General features: G+C 38.0%; 1 protein-coding gene across 1 annotated transcript in view; it reads right to left on the bottom strand.

Annotated features, from left to right (window-relative positions):
• The window catches only part of TMTC4 (transmembrane O-mannosyltransferase targeting cadherins 4), a 52,718-nt gene that overhangs the window by 19,035 nt on the left and 20,687 nt on the right, over positions 1 to 12,996 (bottom strand). The window contains exons 6-9 of the mRNA XM_030469167.1: positions 7,019 to 7,116; positions 4,929 to 5,021; positions 1,868 to 2,029; positions 915 to 1,117 (exon numbers count right to left, since the gene is read on the bottom strand). Coding sequence (XP_030325027.1) covers positions 915 to 1,117; positions 1,868 to 2,029; positions 4,929 to 5,021; positions 7,019 to 7,116 — 556 coding nt within the window. The remainder of the gene's footprint in view (positions 1 to 914; positions 1,118 to 1,867; positions 2,030 to 4,928; positions 5,022 to 7,018; positions 7,117 to 12,996) is intronic.

Genomic DNA, 12,996 nt, shown 5'->3' with positions numbered 1-12,996 from the left:
CTTTTACTCTTTTCTTATTCTTAAGAGTCCTAGGCCTTCACTTCACTTTACTTTCTCTATTTATCTTTTACTAAAAAGCTGTTCAGCAATATATACTTAGTGAGTACATTTTACTTGAAAGTATGGCATCACTTGTAGCAAGAATTCCACCCCCCTCCAAAACTGATTTTACCTGTGCAAATGAATATGGGAACAGCAAAAAGGACAGTAGTTGGGATATTAACATTTGAGGGGATGAAGGGGCAGAGATGAAATTTAGAATACCACAGGAAAGAAAATATCCCACACTCTAACCAGAACAACCTTCTTGCAACTGAGCTTGCTGGAAAATTTTAAAGAACTGAGAAATTAATTATATATAAAATCCATGGGAACAAAACTCGAAAAGTTGAACAGAAACCCTTAGGTCAAACATAATAGTTTACAATGGATTTTTTAAAATTTCTTTGGCTAAAGTGTAAGTTATTTCCTCAGTAGATAATATGGGCCAGCACTTTATTTTTTAATTGTATGACCTTGGCTAGCATTTCTACTTTCTTTTCAAGTCACATCTCCTCTCTCTTTCATTATTAGATGATTAAAGGAGATGATGACATGTAAGAAATAGGGGTAACAACACACAATTTCCTACTCTCTTCTAAGCACATACTATTTTTTACCTCCTACAGTGTTGAGGATCTCAAAATACCATTTCAGGAGAAAAATAGAGCAGCCATCCATACCTCTTCCTCCAACTCTTGTTTCCCACTAGTTCAGTGTACAGTGATGGGCCCAAATTGGCTATAAATATTTATTTGAACTATATTTGCTAGACACTGCTTCCACTGAATTCTTAAAATTATCAGTAGTGGATTTAACAAAACAATACTGTACTCAAGTTGGCCAGGCATTTAAAATTCATCACTGTCTCTTACCTTCTCTTATGGCTGTCTTCTGAGCACAGAGCTTGGCATATCAGACCAATTAGGCAGAACCAAAGTGCTGCTAGTGCAATTATCCTCCAGTCACTGACGGATTTAATGAGGGGTATGCAGCCCATTGACCAATCAAAACACAGCCACCAGGGACACAACAGCAACCATGCATTCAATGAATAGTAGTAATTATAGTTTATAACCTGTCAGTCAAAAAGAAAACAAACATTTATTTGATACTAAACTTAAGGGGGGGTGCAATTTTAGTTCCTCTGCTATCATTTCCCTTATCACAAAATGTATCTTATACAATAAAGAGACCTTAAATACTGTTAGACTAGAATTAGGTACATATCCATTTATTTCACAGTGGTGAAATGATTTTTTTTTTCTTTAAAAAAAGGTGGCTCTCCTATTCAGAGAAGGGAAATGCAATTCTGTGTTGTCCAACCTATATCCATGAGTAAAAAGAATAATCTCCTACAAGAGGAGAAAATGTCAAAAGACACCATTCACTGCCTTCATCCATCATTTTTCATTTTCAGAAAGAGTTTTAATGCAGAGATATAAGACCAAGATGTACTCCAAACATACCAGACCAGAACTTTAATGCTATTTTCTCCAGTTGTGAAAGAACAGATGAGTAGTCACAGTATGTGGAAAACAGATGAAACCCAGCAAAAGCTAAATCCTTGCATGTATGGGAAAATGTATGAGTAAATGGAAATGTACTTCAATACAGTGCATGCTAAATTGAATGCAAAGAATATATAAGGCATACTATTCTTAAAAATTGCAGAAAATCCTCACAGCATCACAAGTGAAGGCAAATCTTCACACACATTGCAACTTAAAGACTGCTCACTTTATTTCTTTGAGGCGCAGAAAATTCAATTTCATGACAAAGACAAATGTTCTGAGATGGGCAGAAGAAAAGCAACTCCATAACTTACTCTCACCAAGAGACTTTCTGCAAATGAAGCTGGGTTATCTACTTCAGTGAAAGCTGGTGGTCCTGTGCCCATAATTCTCCAGCGTATATAAAGTATACTGGCCCCTCCAGACATCAGAAGAGTTATCCTGAAAAGCAGTCCCTTTCTTAACAGCACAGTGTTCTACAAGAAAGAAAGAAAAAAACTCCATTTTTTTTTGTTCTTTTTCCCACTACATTCACATCCTTTTCACCACCACCTCAGCAAGAGGAGGCTGCTCCTGTGCATTTGTGCTATTTGAGTTGACATTTTAATTATTTTTGCAGTTACTAGAAAGCTGTCAAACTTTATTATCTTTTCATCGACTAATTATAAAATGTTTTTTTTCAAACATTTTCATTTCTTTCACAATCAGGAAAGAAAACTTTGTTCAAGAAGTCTTTCTTCTATAAAGCCTCAGTAGCTCTGATGTAATTACTGATCTAATTTTACACAGCGATTTCTGATAGGGAATTTGAGCAGAATACACTCTTTAATATATGGAATATTAAATTGATCTATATTTTCTTTTTCAAATGGAGAATGGTTACTTTGTCAATTCTGTTTTAAACAGCTATGTACAGTTAACAGCTTACCATAGAAATCTTTTGTTACAACTTGAAAACTGAATGGTTAGAAACTGGGAGGAGTTAGAAACTAAATTAAAGTTTCACAATCACTAACATGATTAAAAGCTAATGACAGACAGCAACCCAAATCACTTAAGTCACCCAAATCACTTTGACTTCAGTCAAAGGTCTAAAAAAAATTGTTGTTTGTTTACATTAACTCTGTTGATTTACATCACATATTTTATAATATACACTTTACAGCCTAAATAAGCCAATTCACATAAAATAGAGTTGATATCATAGAAACTAAATTTGTCAGACTTTTCCAATTTTTCCTCCAGGAAGTTTAACACATTTTCTCCAAGCACACAACCCTTTCAGAAATATACTTCTACCGTATACTGTACAGTTTTTTCATGCTTTACCAGTAGAGACTGGAAAAAAACCACCAGTAACTATAATACCCCTGTCACTGCTTTGAGATGTCAATCCAAGCTTCCAGCACCCTAGCCAGCTAGCAAGTGGTAACTCATATAGCAAGTGAAGGACATAAGCTTCTTTCTGACCCCCTATATTACAGTGCTGTAGGGCTGCCTTAGAGCTCACTGAAACCTGATGGCTGAAATTATCCTATGAAGCTTCAACTGGTTTTGGAAGAGAATTGTGCTATAATGGAAAACCCTGAAGTGACAAGCTATAAGTGCCTTATGACAGAGTAACTACACAAAACCTCTTATCCCAGGCTAGTTTATTTCACATACTTTTAACAGAACATCCAACTTCTTAAAGGTCAGACTTCTGAAATCACAAAATTTCTTATTAGGCAGAATTCTAAAAGTGGAAGAAGTGTTATTGTATCTTCTTCGATTTAGAGTTAAGTGAAATCTGGCATGAAACTGAAATCAATTTCAATTCAAAAGAAAAAATTTGCAAGATAATGCCTTTCAACGAAACAGAACAACTTTAAATACACTTCCATAGAAAGAGCAGAGCAGACCTTTGGAGATGGAGGGAACTAAAATTAATTAATTCTTTTAAAAGAAGAAGAAAAAGGAACATTAACTGTTTTCTTCACCCAGACAGAACTGTTTAAAAGTTACAATACAGAAATATAATACTTCGAGCATTTCATGCTTTGAGAGCCATTCTCCAGTTTTGACTCTGACAGTTGTCATAGAATCAGAGGATGATTTGGGTTGGAAGGTACCTTTTAAGTACCATGTAGTCCAGCCCACTCTTCCACAGACAGGGTTGTTTTTCACTAGATCAGGTTGCTCAAAGCCCCATTCTGTCTGACCTTAAACACTTCCAGTCATGGGGCAATCCACAACTTACCTGGGCAACCTGTCCAGTTTCTCACCACCCTCACTGTAAAGAATTTATTACTGCTCAAACATTGGAACAGGCTCCCTAAAGCAGTGGTCAATGCCCCAAGCCTGCCAGTGTTTAAGAGCAATTTAGACAGTGTTCTCAGAAATACACTTTAACTTTTGGTCAGCCTGGAAGTGGTCAGGCAGTTGGACTAGGTGATTTTTGTAGGTCCCTTTCAACTGAAAACAATTCTCTATTCTACTCTATCCTATCTTATTCTATCCTCTTATTTTCCTATCCTATCCTATCCTCTTTCAGTTTAAAACCATTGCCCCCTGTCCTGTCAATACAGGTCCTGGTAAAAATGTCTCTCTCCATCTTTCTTCTAAACCCTTTATGTAAATCAAAAGACCATCAAATTATGTCCCCAGAGTCCTCTATTCTCCAGACAGAAAATCCTCACAACCCAAATTCTCTCAGCTATTCTTCACAGGAGAGGTGCTTCAGCTCACTGACCATTTTATTGCCCTCCTCTGGACCCACTCTAACAGGTCCATGTCTTCCATTCACCCCAGAGAGGGATACAGTACTCCAGATGAGGTTTCACAAGACTGGAATAAGAGTGGCAGAAATTTACTTCTTAGTGAATATCAGTGCCAATGTATTTTTCTCTTTTAAACTCCCAAGCTACTGGAACTGTCTCCTGTTTGGTAATTCCTATTCTTCATAGAAATCAGTGTGTTAGGGGTTGGAAGGGACCTTGAGAGGTCACCGAGTCCAACGGTCATGGTGGTTTTTTTTATTCTTACGAACATGGATAAACACCTCTCTCTTTACTCTGACCAAACTGTGTTAAACAACCATTTCAGGTGTGTAGCACCTGACCCTGGAGAACTGCATTGAGCAGTGAGCTCCTCCTCACTGTATTTTTAACATACTGTTGAGAGAAGCATGGAATGGATTTCACTATCCAATGCAATTTAATGCTATCCCTACTCACGTTGCTGCAAAGACATCAAGTACGTTGCCCTACTAGGCTGACTGAAAATACTTTTGTTGTTGTTGTTTAATTCTCAACAACAAAACTCTCAGAAGTCCTGTCTTCATCTTCTACTTACATGACTGAATGGCCACAATAAGCAAAACCTCTGAGGACTCACCTCCAGTGACTTGTCCTTATGTAGTAACTTTTGAATAAGCTCCAAAACATTTAGCTTGTTAATCACCAGCACATCAAACACTGCATTCAAACCCTAGGCATTCAAAAGAAAAATAAGAGTGTAAGATAGAGCAGCTAACCTGAAATAAATATATTTTAAAAATACATCTTAAATTCCACTTCCACATCTACTGTGTTATCTTAATTCTGATTCCAACAAGTAGAGATACGTTGGTTGTAACAATGGCAGATTGACAACCTGAGCTCAGATGAGCAGAGTATTATATTACTGTAATGGGGATTCTGCTGCTACATGGAATAACTCTTCAGGAAATACTGTATACCAGCAGCTGGACCCCATATGCATGGTCACAACAGTATTCTGCTTTCAGCCTCCTTCCTTAAATATTCCACAGTATAAATGATGCAGTCAAAAAGTAAGGCTCCTGTCAGGTAGGTGGAGTTTCTTTAAGCTTTCTACTTATTTTCTGCTGTGCAGCATAATATCTTTTGACTGTCAAGTTTCAGAAATACTATTTTTAAAGGGTACATAAATTATAACAACAAACAAAGGCTTAGAAAGGTATAAGAGAGGTATCAGGCTTTCTTTTCTTGCAAATACACCAGTATGTACAGTGGAACTTACTCAAAAAAAAATAATTCTATGTGGAATCAGCCACTATGTATAAAACTAGAGCATATGCAGTGCTTTGCAGGACTACACTTACACATACTAGCCCCAAACAAGCAACCAAAAATATATCCAAGGTAATTCCGTTGAGGTGAACAGCAAAATCCAATGTTAACATTTTTCTTTTACTGTTGTTCAGCAATCACCGACCATGATAATCCTTGAATAGTTAAGCCTATATTCTAAAAAGTTTGGAAATTACATCAATGTTCTAAAGATTAAATGGAAAAATGGCAATAAAAATAGTGATGGAAAGAGTTAGTGTACCAGGAGGCCACAAGTCTCTTTTTAACAGTCAAAGGGAGAACAGAGAAGACAGATTAGGGAATAGAATGGTTCCATGTAGAAAGGCCAGGTTTTTGGCTCACTTGCAGAGAGATAGGAAGGCCAGGATCCTGCTAAGAATACTTTCAGCCTGTAAGCAATCTTTTGTAATATGTGATTTATCCCTTCATCCCCCTGGCCCATGCCCCTAACACAAAAATAATTATCCTAGCAATGCAGCAGCAGACGTATAACAATTCTGTGTCTGCTAGCTCAAATCATTACTTCATACCACTAAAGGAAAAGATCACACTACGTATTAAGAAAAATTCCTATGAAATATATATCACTTTACAAACAAACAAAAAAATGTCCTAAAGCAAGAAGTTTTCTGTAATTTCTTCTCCCTTATTTCCTAGCAGAGAAAATAGAGTCCTTGGTACAAAGAATTCTTCTGGTTTTGCTGCTTTATCTGTGACAGTTAATAGAAACAAATATGATTTATGGCTAAGAGATATGGCTATACAAAAGGTAAAAATCACAGGTGTAGCATTTCAGATGGCTCATTACTTCACTGAAGTAGTAAAAAGCAAGAGCACAATGAACATGAACTCTAACTATATTTGTTTGCATATAGTTGCAGGAAGATCCCTAAATAAGGGATGAAAGGAAGAGATTAAGTATTAGAAATGTATGAACAGTGGCCCTATTACATTGTTAACACAAACAAGAGGGTAGAGCTCTTAAAAATGCTCTCCTCCAGTTACATCTTTGTTCATAAGCCTTCAACAAGAGGTTTGCAGGCCTGATATATCAACAATTGCATTCAAAACCAAGGCAAATGAATGTGATATGCATTGAAAATAATATTGTAAATCTTTTACATTTTGCAAGAAATTAACAGATATATGCAAGCTGCTTGCAAAAGATAAAGTGAATAATCCCAACAGATTGGCAGGGACACAATCAAGACAGATCTACTAGAATATTGCTTTTAGTCAACATTAACTAGTTTTCTCAACAGAACAAAAAAGATATGCATATGATTAGCTGCAAAGAAGATTCATCTTTGTAGGCTTTACAACTGTACTTGATAGATGCTGAGGTCAAAATTCAGTCATTAAAGGGATTCTTACCAGTACTGTAATTCCTTGTTCTTTGCACAGCATGGCTATTGCACCTAGGATAACACTCACCAGCACCCAGAATATAGAAAAATTATGTCCTTCCTTATCTGTCAAAATAAAACATGTCATAACATTAGATTTATACATTTAAATAAAAATTAGAATTTTAAAAATATTCAGCATTTAATTTCACATTCTTTTCTATCAGTCAAGATCTGGATATACTGACTTCTGAATAAGCACTGGGCACCTCCTGCAATATGCTGGCATTTATCCCTTTATTGCAGTCATTTTCTGTTCTCTGAGACATTAGGAATCTCCTTCATTGCTAGACATTTTAGCCAGATTAATTAGAATGGCAGAAGCTTCACATAGTTTCCACAATTCATCTTCTGCAAAGGTTAATTCCCAATATCTAGACGCATTTATCATCCTTAGCTAGAGCTCTATCATTACTGACCACTCTCTCTTCCCAGCGACCACAAGAACAAGAAATTCCTTCTAATGGTTACACATGAGGTGTCACACACAAACAGTTAACTCCAGTCTCATCTACAAAGGCAAAACGAGCTGCTTCTCCAGGGCTGCTGCATTTAGCAAGTACCTGGTGTCATTTCATTAGCACTGCACTGGAATGCCACGGAGCTCAAATATTCCAGCATCTGAGCACAGAAGCAGTCAGTTCTTGCACTCAGGAAGCAGTTTTACAGCAGGGTGAGGAACTCTGGGGTTAAGAGATCAAGGGTAACTACAGCTTCTACTCAAAGAAAGAACCTTTAAAGATTGCACCATGTAGCTTATTTTGGGTACTACAAGCAGGCATTTCTTAGATTAATCTAACAATAAGCCCTACTTCAGCCAAGGTACTACCACACACAGAGTACATGTGTACTTCACATAAAAACACATCTGTCACAACCTTTACTCCACAGGTGCAAGCAACAGAGGAAAGAACTCTGCTCATTCAGAGGCAGTTTCTTGATTCAAGCAACACGGGCTCTACAGGCATCACAAGAATCAGTCTTTGACTTGGCAAGGTGAAAAACAAAGTTGAACTCTATGTTCATTGACTGAATCCACTTCTTAGTTTCCTTGATCTCTAGAGCAGTTCGTTCCTACTGCTAATGCAGGTTTGACCCTCAATACTTAAACAGAAGTGCACTAATGGTCTACAGAAAGGCTAAGTGGCATTTAATGGCAGATTAATTTCACCAGAACTGGGCTTCCTTTCTAATTTGTTGAAAGAAAGGGACACCTTTAGGTATTAAGTCACAGGTGTGGTGCAGACCACACTCCCAGACATGTTGTGATGTCAGGACCAGCCAACATTACTGTTCTTTTAATTACAAGTGCAGTGGGCTGGAACAATTTGGCACCTTCTGATCTTGCCTATGAATGCAGTGAGTTGAGACAATCTGATACCTTCATTCCTGAGTATAAGTACAATGAGTTGGGACAATTAGGCACACCCTAACTGTACCTGAAACTCCTGTTGCCTGGGAAATATACCCAAAACTCCTGTTTGGATCACAGCCCAATCTGAAAGGTGCCAAGATTACCTGACTGGAATTATGGCCACAAGGAAAAAGTACAGACCAAAGTCAATTATCTTGTGATCCTACAAATAGCAATCCTAAAAGAGGCCCTTTGAGCATTCTGGGACTGCAGCAGCCTGTGATCCCATACCTCCCCAGGTTGGGAGGCCTCTCAGGGTACATTTCCTGAGGTTCACAGATTGTCTGCTGATAGGTGCTGCTGGAGAAGAAAGGTTCAAAGATTGCTGGTAAATGCCAACAAAGGAAAAGAGTGAGAAATTCACTGTAATTGGATTTTGCAAAGTTTAAATCATTGGTTAACCCCTGTATTTGTGCATATGAAATTTGCTGAATCTTTAGCGAATTCCCTGTGTTGATTGTAACAGATTGTTATATAATTTTGTGGTAATAGTGTTAATGAATCTTTTATTGCTCCTACTTCAAAGTTATACAGGACACATAATAGCATGCTGAATTAATACCATTGAAATATCTGTATCTAACTCTCTTAGATATAAAATGTTGACCAAGTCCTGAACTAAATCTGGATCCAACTGCAATGCCTCTCTGAGAAGTTTAGAAAGCAAGGGGATCCATTCTGAACATCATGACTCACCAGGAGGGCCTCCCTTACTCTTTTTATCCCCGATCTTTGTGTAAATCATTCCAGCTCAATTCTAACTTGATTTTCCTTTGTATGTTTCTTCCCTATAGTAAAGGAATAGAGTTAACCTTGCCACTGAACCCTGTTGAGTCACACTTTTACAAATTGGTATTAAAATGGCTCTTGCAACTTCGATGGTGATTCTTTAAGCAACCTAAATCTCTAATCTGTGACAGGCACCTAACTGAATGCAGCTGTCCACCTTTCAGAGAAGTCACTCTCTCTCTTGACTGATTTTAAAGGCAAACTAGAATACTAGCTCAGATGTTGTTGGGTTAAATACAAACTATATCCACAACTGTGAAAATCATCTGCTGACCTCGGCCTTCTCTGTCATTTTGCAGCAGACTGCTTCTTTTGTGACAGAGTGCATAAGGTTTCATAAAAATATGCAGGATAACAGGTTTTGAGGTTGCTTCTAGGATATGAATATTAAGATGTTTTGAGATTCATCCTTGCAATACCTAGTAGGCATCTGTTCCTTCTCTCTCCACTCCTAATTATGTCCTCACAGATGAGGTAAGACTTAACATCAGAGGTGCAAATGTTGTAAAATTAAAAGAAAGCCTTCCAAAGGAAAGAAGTCACACACATCTCAATACCAAAACAAAACCCATGCTGAAGGGTTGGATATTGATGATCTTTAAGGTCCCTTCCAACCCTAACTATTCTATGATTCTATGAAATACAAAACACATCATGATTAAAGGCACACCACAACTCAAAAAAAAAAAAAAAAAAAAAAAAGAAACACCAAACAAACAAACAAACAAACAAAAAAGGAAACTCTACTCCACATTAATTATGCAGAAGAATAACTAATGGTTGCAATTCAGAAATAATGGCTGCAATAAAGGAAGAGGCTTCAATTTTTGTTCTAAGAGTATTTCTAAGAATAAAAGGAATTAATCCTAAACACATCTCCTCAAGGAGCTCTTCATCACTTCAAACTCTGCAATACAAAAGACACTCCTTGTTCAGCCAGCTCTTGAAATTCAATTTTGCTTTGTTTTTTTCAATGTAGAAATAAACCTGCTGAGGTAACACAAAGATGGAAGGCAAACTAATCGACAGTGTTCATAAAATGAATCACAGAATCATAGAAAGTTAGGGGTTGGAAGGAACCTCGAAAGTTCATCTAGTCCAAACCCCCCTGGCAGAGCAGGGTTACCTATAGCAGGTCACGCAGGAACAAATCAAGGTGGGGTTTGAATGTCTCCAGGGAAGCAGCTGCTCTCCAACAGCTTAGTCCCCAACCTATACTGGTACCTGGGGCTGTTCTTTCCAAGATGTAAGACTTGCCCTTGTTGTAATTCATTCAATTTCCTCCTACCCAGCTCTCCAACCTGTCTGGGTCGCTCTGAATGGCAGCACAGCCTTCTGGGGTGTCCACCCAGTTTTGTGTCATCAGCAAACTTGCTGACATACACTCTATCCCCTCACCCAGGTCATCAATAAATATACTGAATACTACTGGTCCCAGGTTCTGACCACTGGGGGACTCCACTAGAAACAGACTTCCAACAAGACTCCATCCCATTGACTGCAACTTTCTGGCTTCTGTCTCTCAACCAGCTCCCAACCCACCTCACACCCTGATCATCCAAGTGACAATCAGTCATTAGTAAGCATAAAAGGGAGACCAGTGAACAAACCCAAGTACTTCACTGAGTTTACTAAAGTATAGCTCATTCAGCTGAGAGATTTCTTCTTCCCAGAATGAAATTCTGGAGGAAAAGTCAGGACAACAAAGCACTTCTCAAAGTAGCAGTATTCAGTACACAATTACAAACCATCTTGACACAGGAGATAGTAGGAAGTATCTATACTGAGACACCAGCTGGCAATTCACAAATGCTTCAATGATTCAAAATGTAAAAGTAATAGGAGAAAAGGAACGAGGTTTAATTATCACAGACAACTGTAACAGCAGCACACTCGTACAGAAACAAACTCAAAAAGGTCACATCACAAAATGAGAAATGGTAATATATGTAAAGAACAACCCCCCCAGTTCCACTGATACATTAGTCAGAAGAGGAACAGCAAGGAAGGAGTTATTCCAATACTCACTGGGAAAGAAAAGAGGTAATGCCAAGAAAACAGAAGCTTTCTGTGCCTTTTTGCTTCATTTTTTTTCACAAATGGGTCAGCAGCAATCAGATGGCAGGCATGACATGAGCAGAAAGGGAACAAGGACAAAAGCAAAAAATAGTGAACTAAAAGACCCAGAATCTATAGAAAAGTTAATCTGTTTTAAACCACAATGACTGGTGAAATTTACTACAGGTCCTACACAACACAGAGTAATCTCAACTGTTACCTCTGAGAAATCATGAAAAACATATGAGAATCCAGAAGCTTGAAATAAAATAAAACAATGCTTACATGCTTTAAAGAGTAAAAGAGATGAAAGAGTAAGATAAAGAAACAAAGCTAAACCAGCTGTTCAAGATTACTCAGAAGAAAATAAAAACAAAACAGACAAAATATTTTGGTATGACTGTTTGCCAAAGACGTATTTTAGACATTGGGATCAAACCAAGTAAAATTTCTGACTTGGACAGTAAAAGAACCTAAACCAAAGCACCTTCCTGATGAAAGCAAACTTGTAAAGAACATATACTTTGATTTCATGAAGGCACCAAATTACCACTGAAGACAGTGCTGAAAAAAAATATGGGCTGCATGCAGGTATTGCAGAATGAGTACAAATAACATCTGGAAAACTACATTAAGAGTAGCTTATAGTGAAAAAGAAATATTTTTTTAAAGTTTGGGTCTTTCCTTCATCTGGCTGTAGCAGATAACTTCAAAAATTTGGATGATGGAACAACAAATATGCTGATTAAATCCAGAGATGCTGCCAGGCTGCAATTGCAAGGAAGTATATTAAGGAGAAGTCAGAATTCCACTGACAAACTGCAGAAATGGTCTTGGGGAAAAAAAAAAAACAACAAACTGATAAACTAAACTCATTGAAGATAAACAACTACAGTTTTGCAGAAACAGATTTGTCATCTTGTAAAAATAGCAAAATATCAAGTCTCAGATGCCAGGAATGTCTCAGCATGCCAAGTGCAGCCAAGCTTACGTATGTGCTCCCAAAGATGCTTAACGCACCCAGCAAAAGAGAAATAACAAGGAACCCATCAGGAGGCTCTTACAGGACTTTAGTACAACACAATCTCCCATAAAATCCTCATAAAGAAGCTGCTGATGTACAGACTGGGTGAGGAGACAGTGATATGGATTGAAAACTGACTGAATGGCCAGGCCCAGAGGGTGATCCGTGGTACAATGTCTAATTGGATGTCAGTAACTACCAGTGTACCCCAGGGGCCAATACTGGGATCACTTTTCAACATCTTCACTAATGACCTGGATGATGAAGCAGTGCACCCTCAGCAAACTTGCAGCTGACACAAAACTGGGAGGAGTTGCTGATATTCCAGAAGACCATGATACCATCCACAGAGACCTCGACAGACTGGAGAAATGAGCAGGCAGCAACCTCATGCAGTTCAACTGTAAAATCCAGCCCCTGGAGAGGAACAGCCTCAGGGACAGTATATCCTGGGACCACCCAGCTGAGAAGCTGTTTGGCAGAAAAGCATCTGAGGGTCCTGATGGACTTCAAGGTGAACATGAGCAAACTATGTGCCTTTGCAGGAAGGAGAACTAATGGTAGCCTGGCCTGCATTAAATAAAATATTACTGCCAGGTAGAAGGGAGAGGAACCTTCTCCTCTGCTCTGCACTGATAAAGCCACAACTTGAGTTCTGTGT

The sequence above is a fragment of the Calypte anna genome, chromosome 1 (genome assembly GCF_003957555.1).
Source record: "Calypte anna isolate BGI_N300 chromosome 1, bCalAnn1_v1.p, whole genome shotgun sequence".
Classification (NCBI taxonomy): Eukaryota; Metazoa; Chordata; class Aves; order Apodiformes; family Trochilidae; genus Calypte; species Calypte anna.
This window is presented reverse-complemented; position numbering and strand designations above follow the sequence as displayed.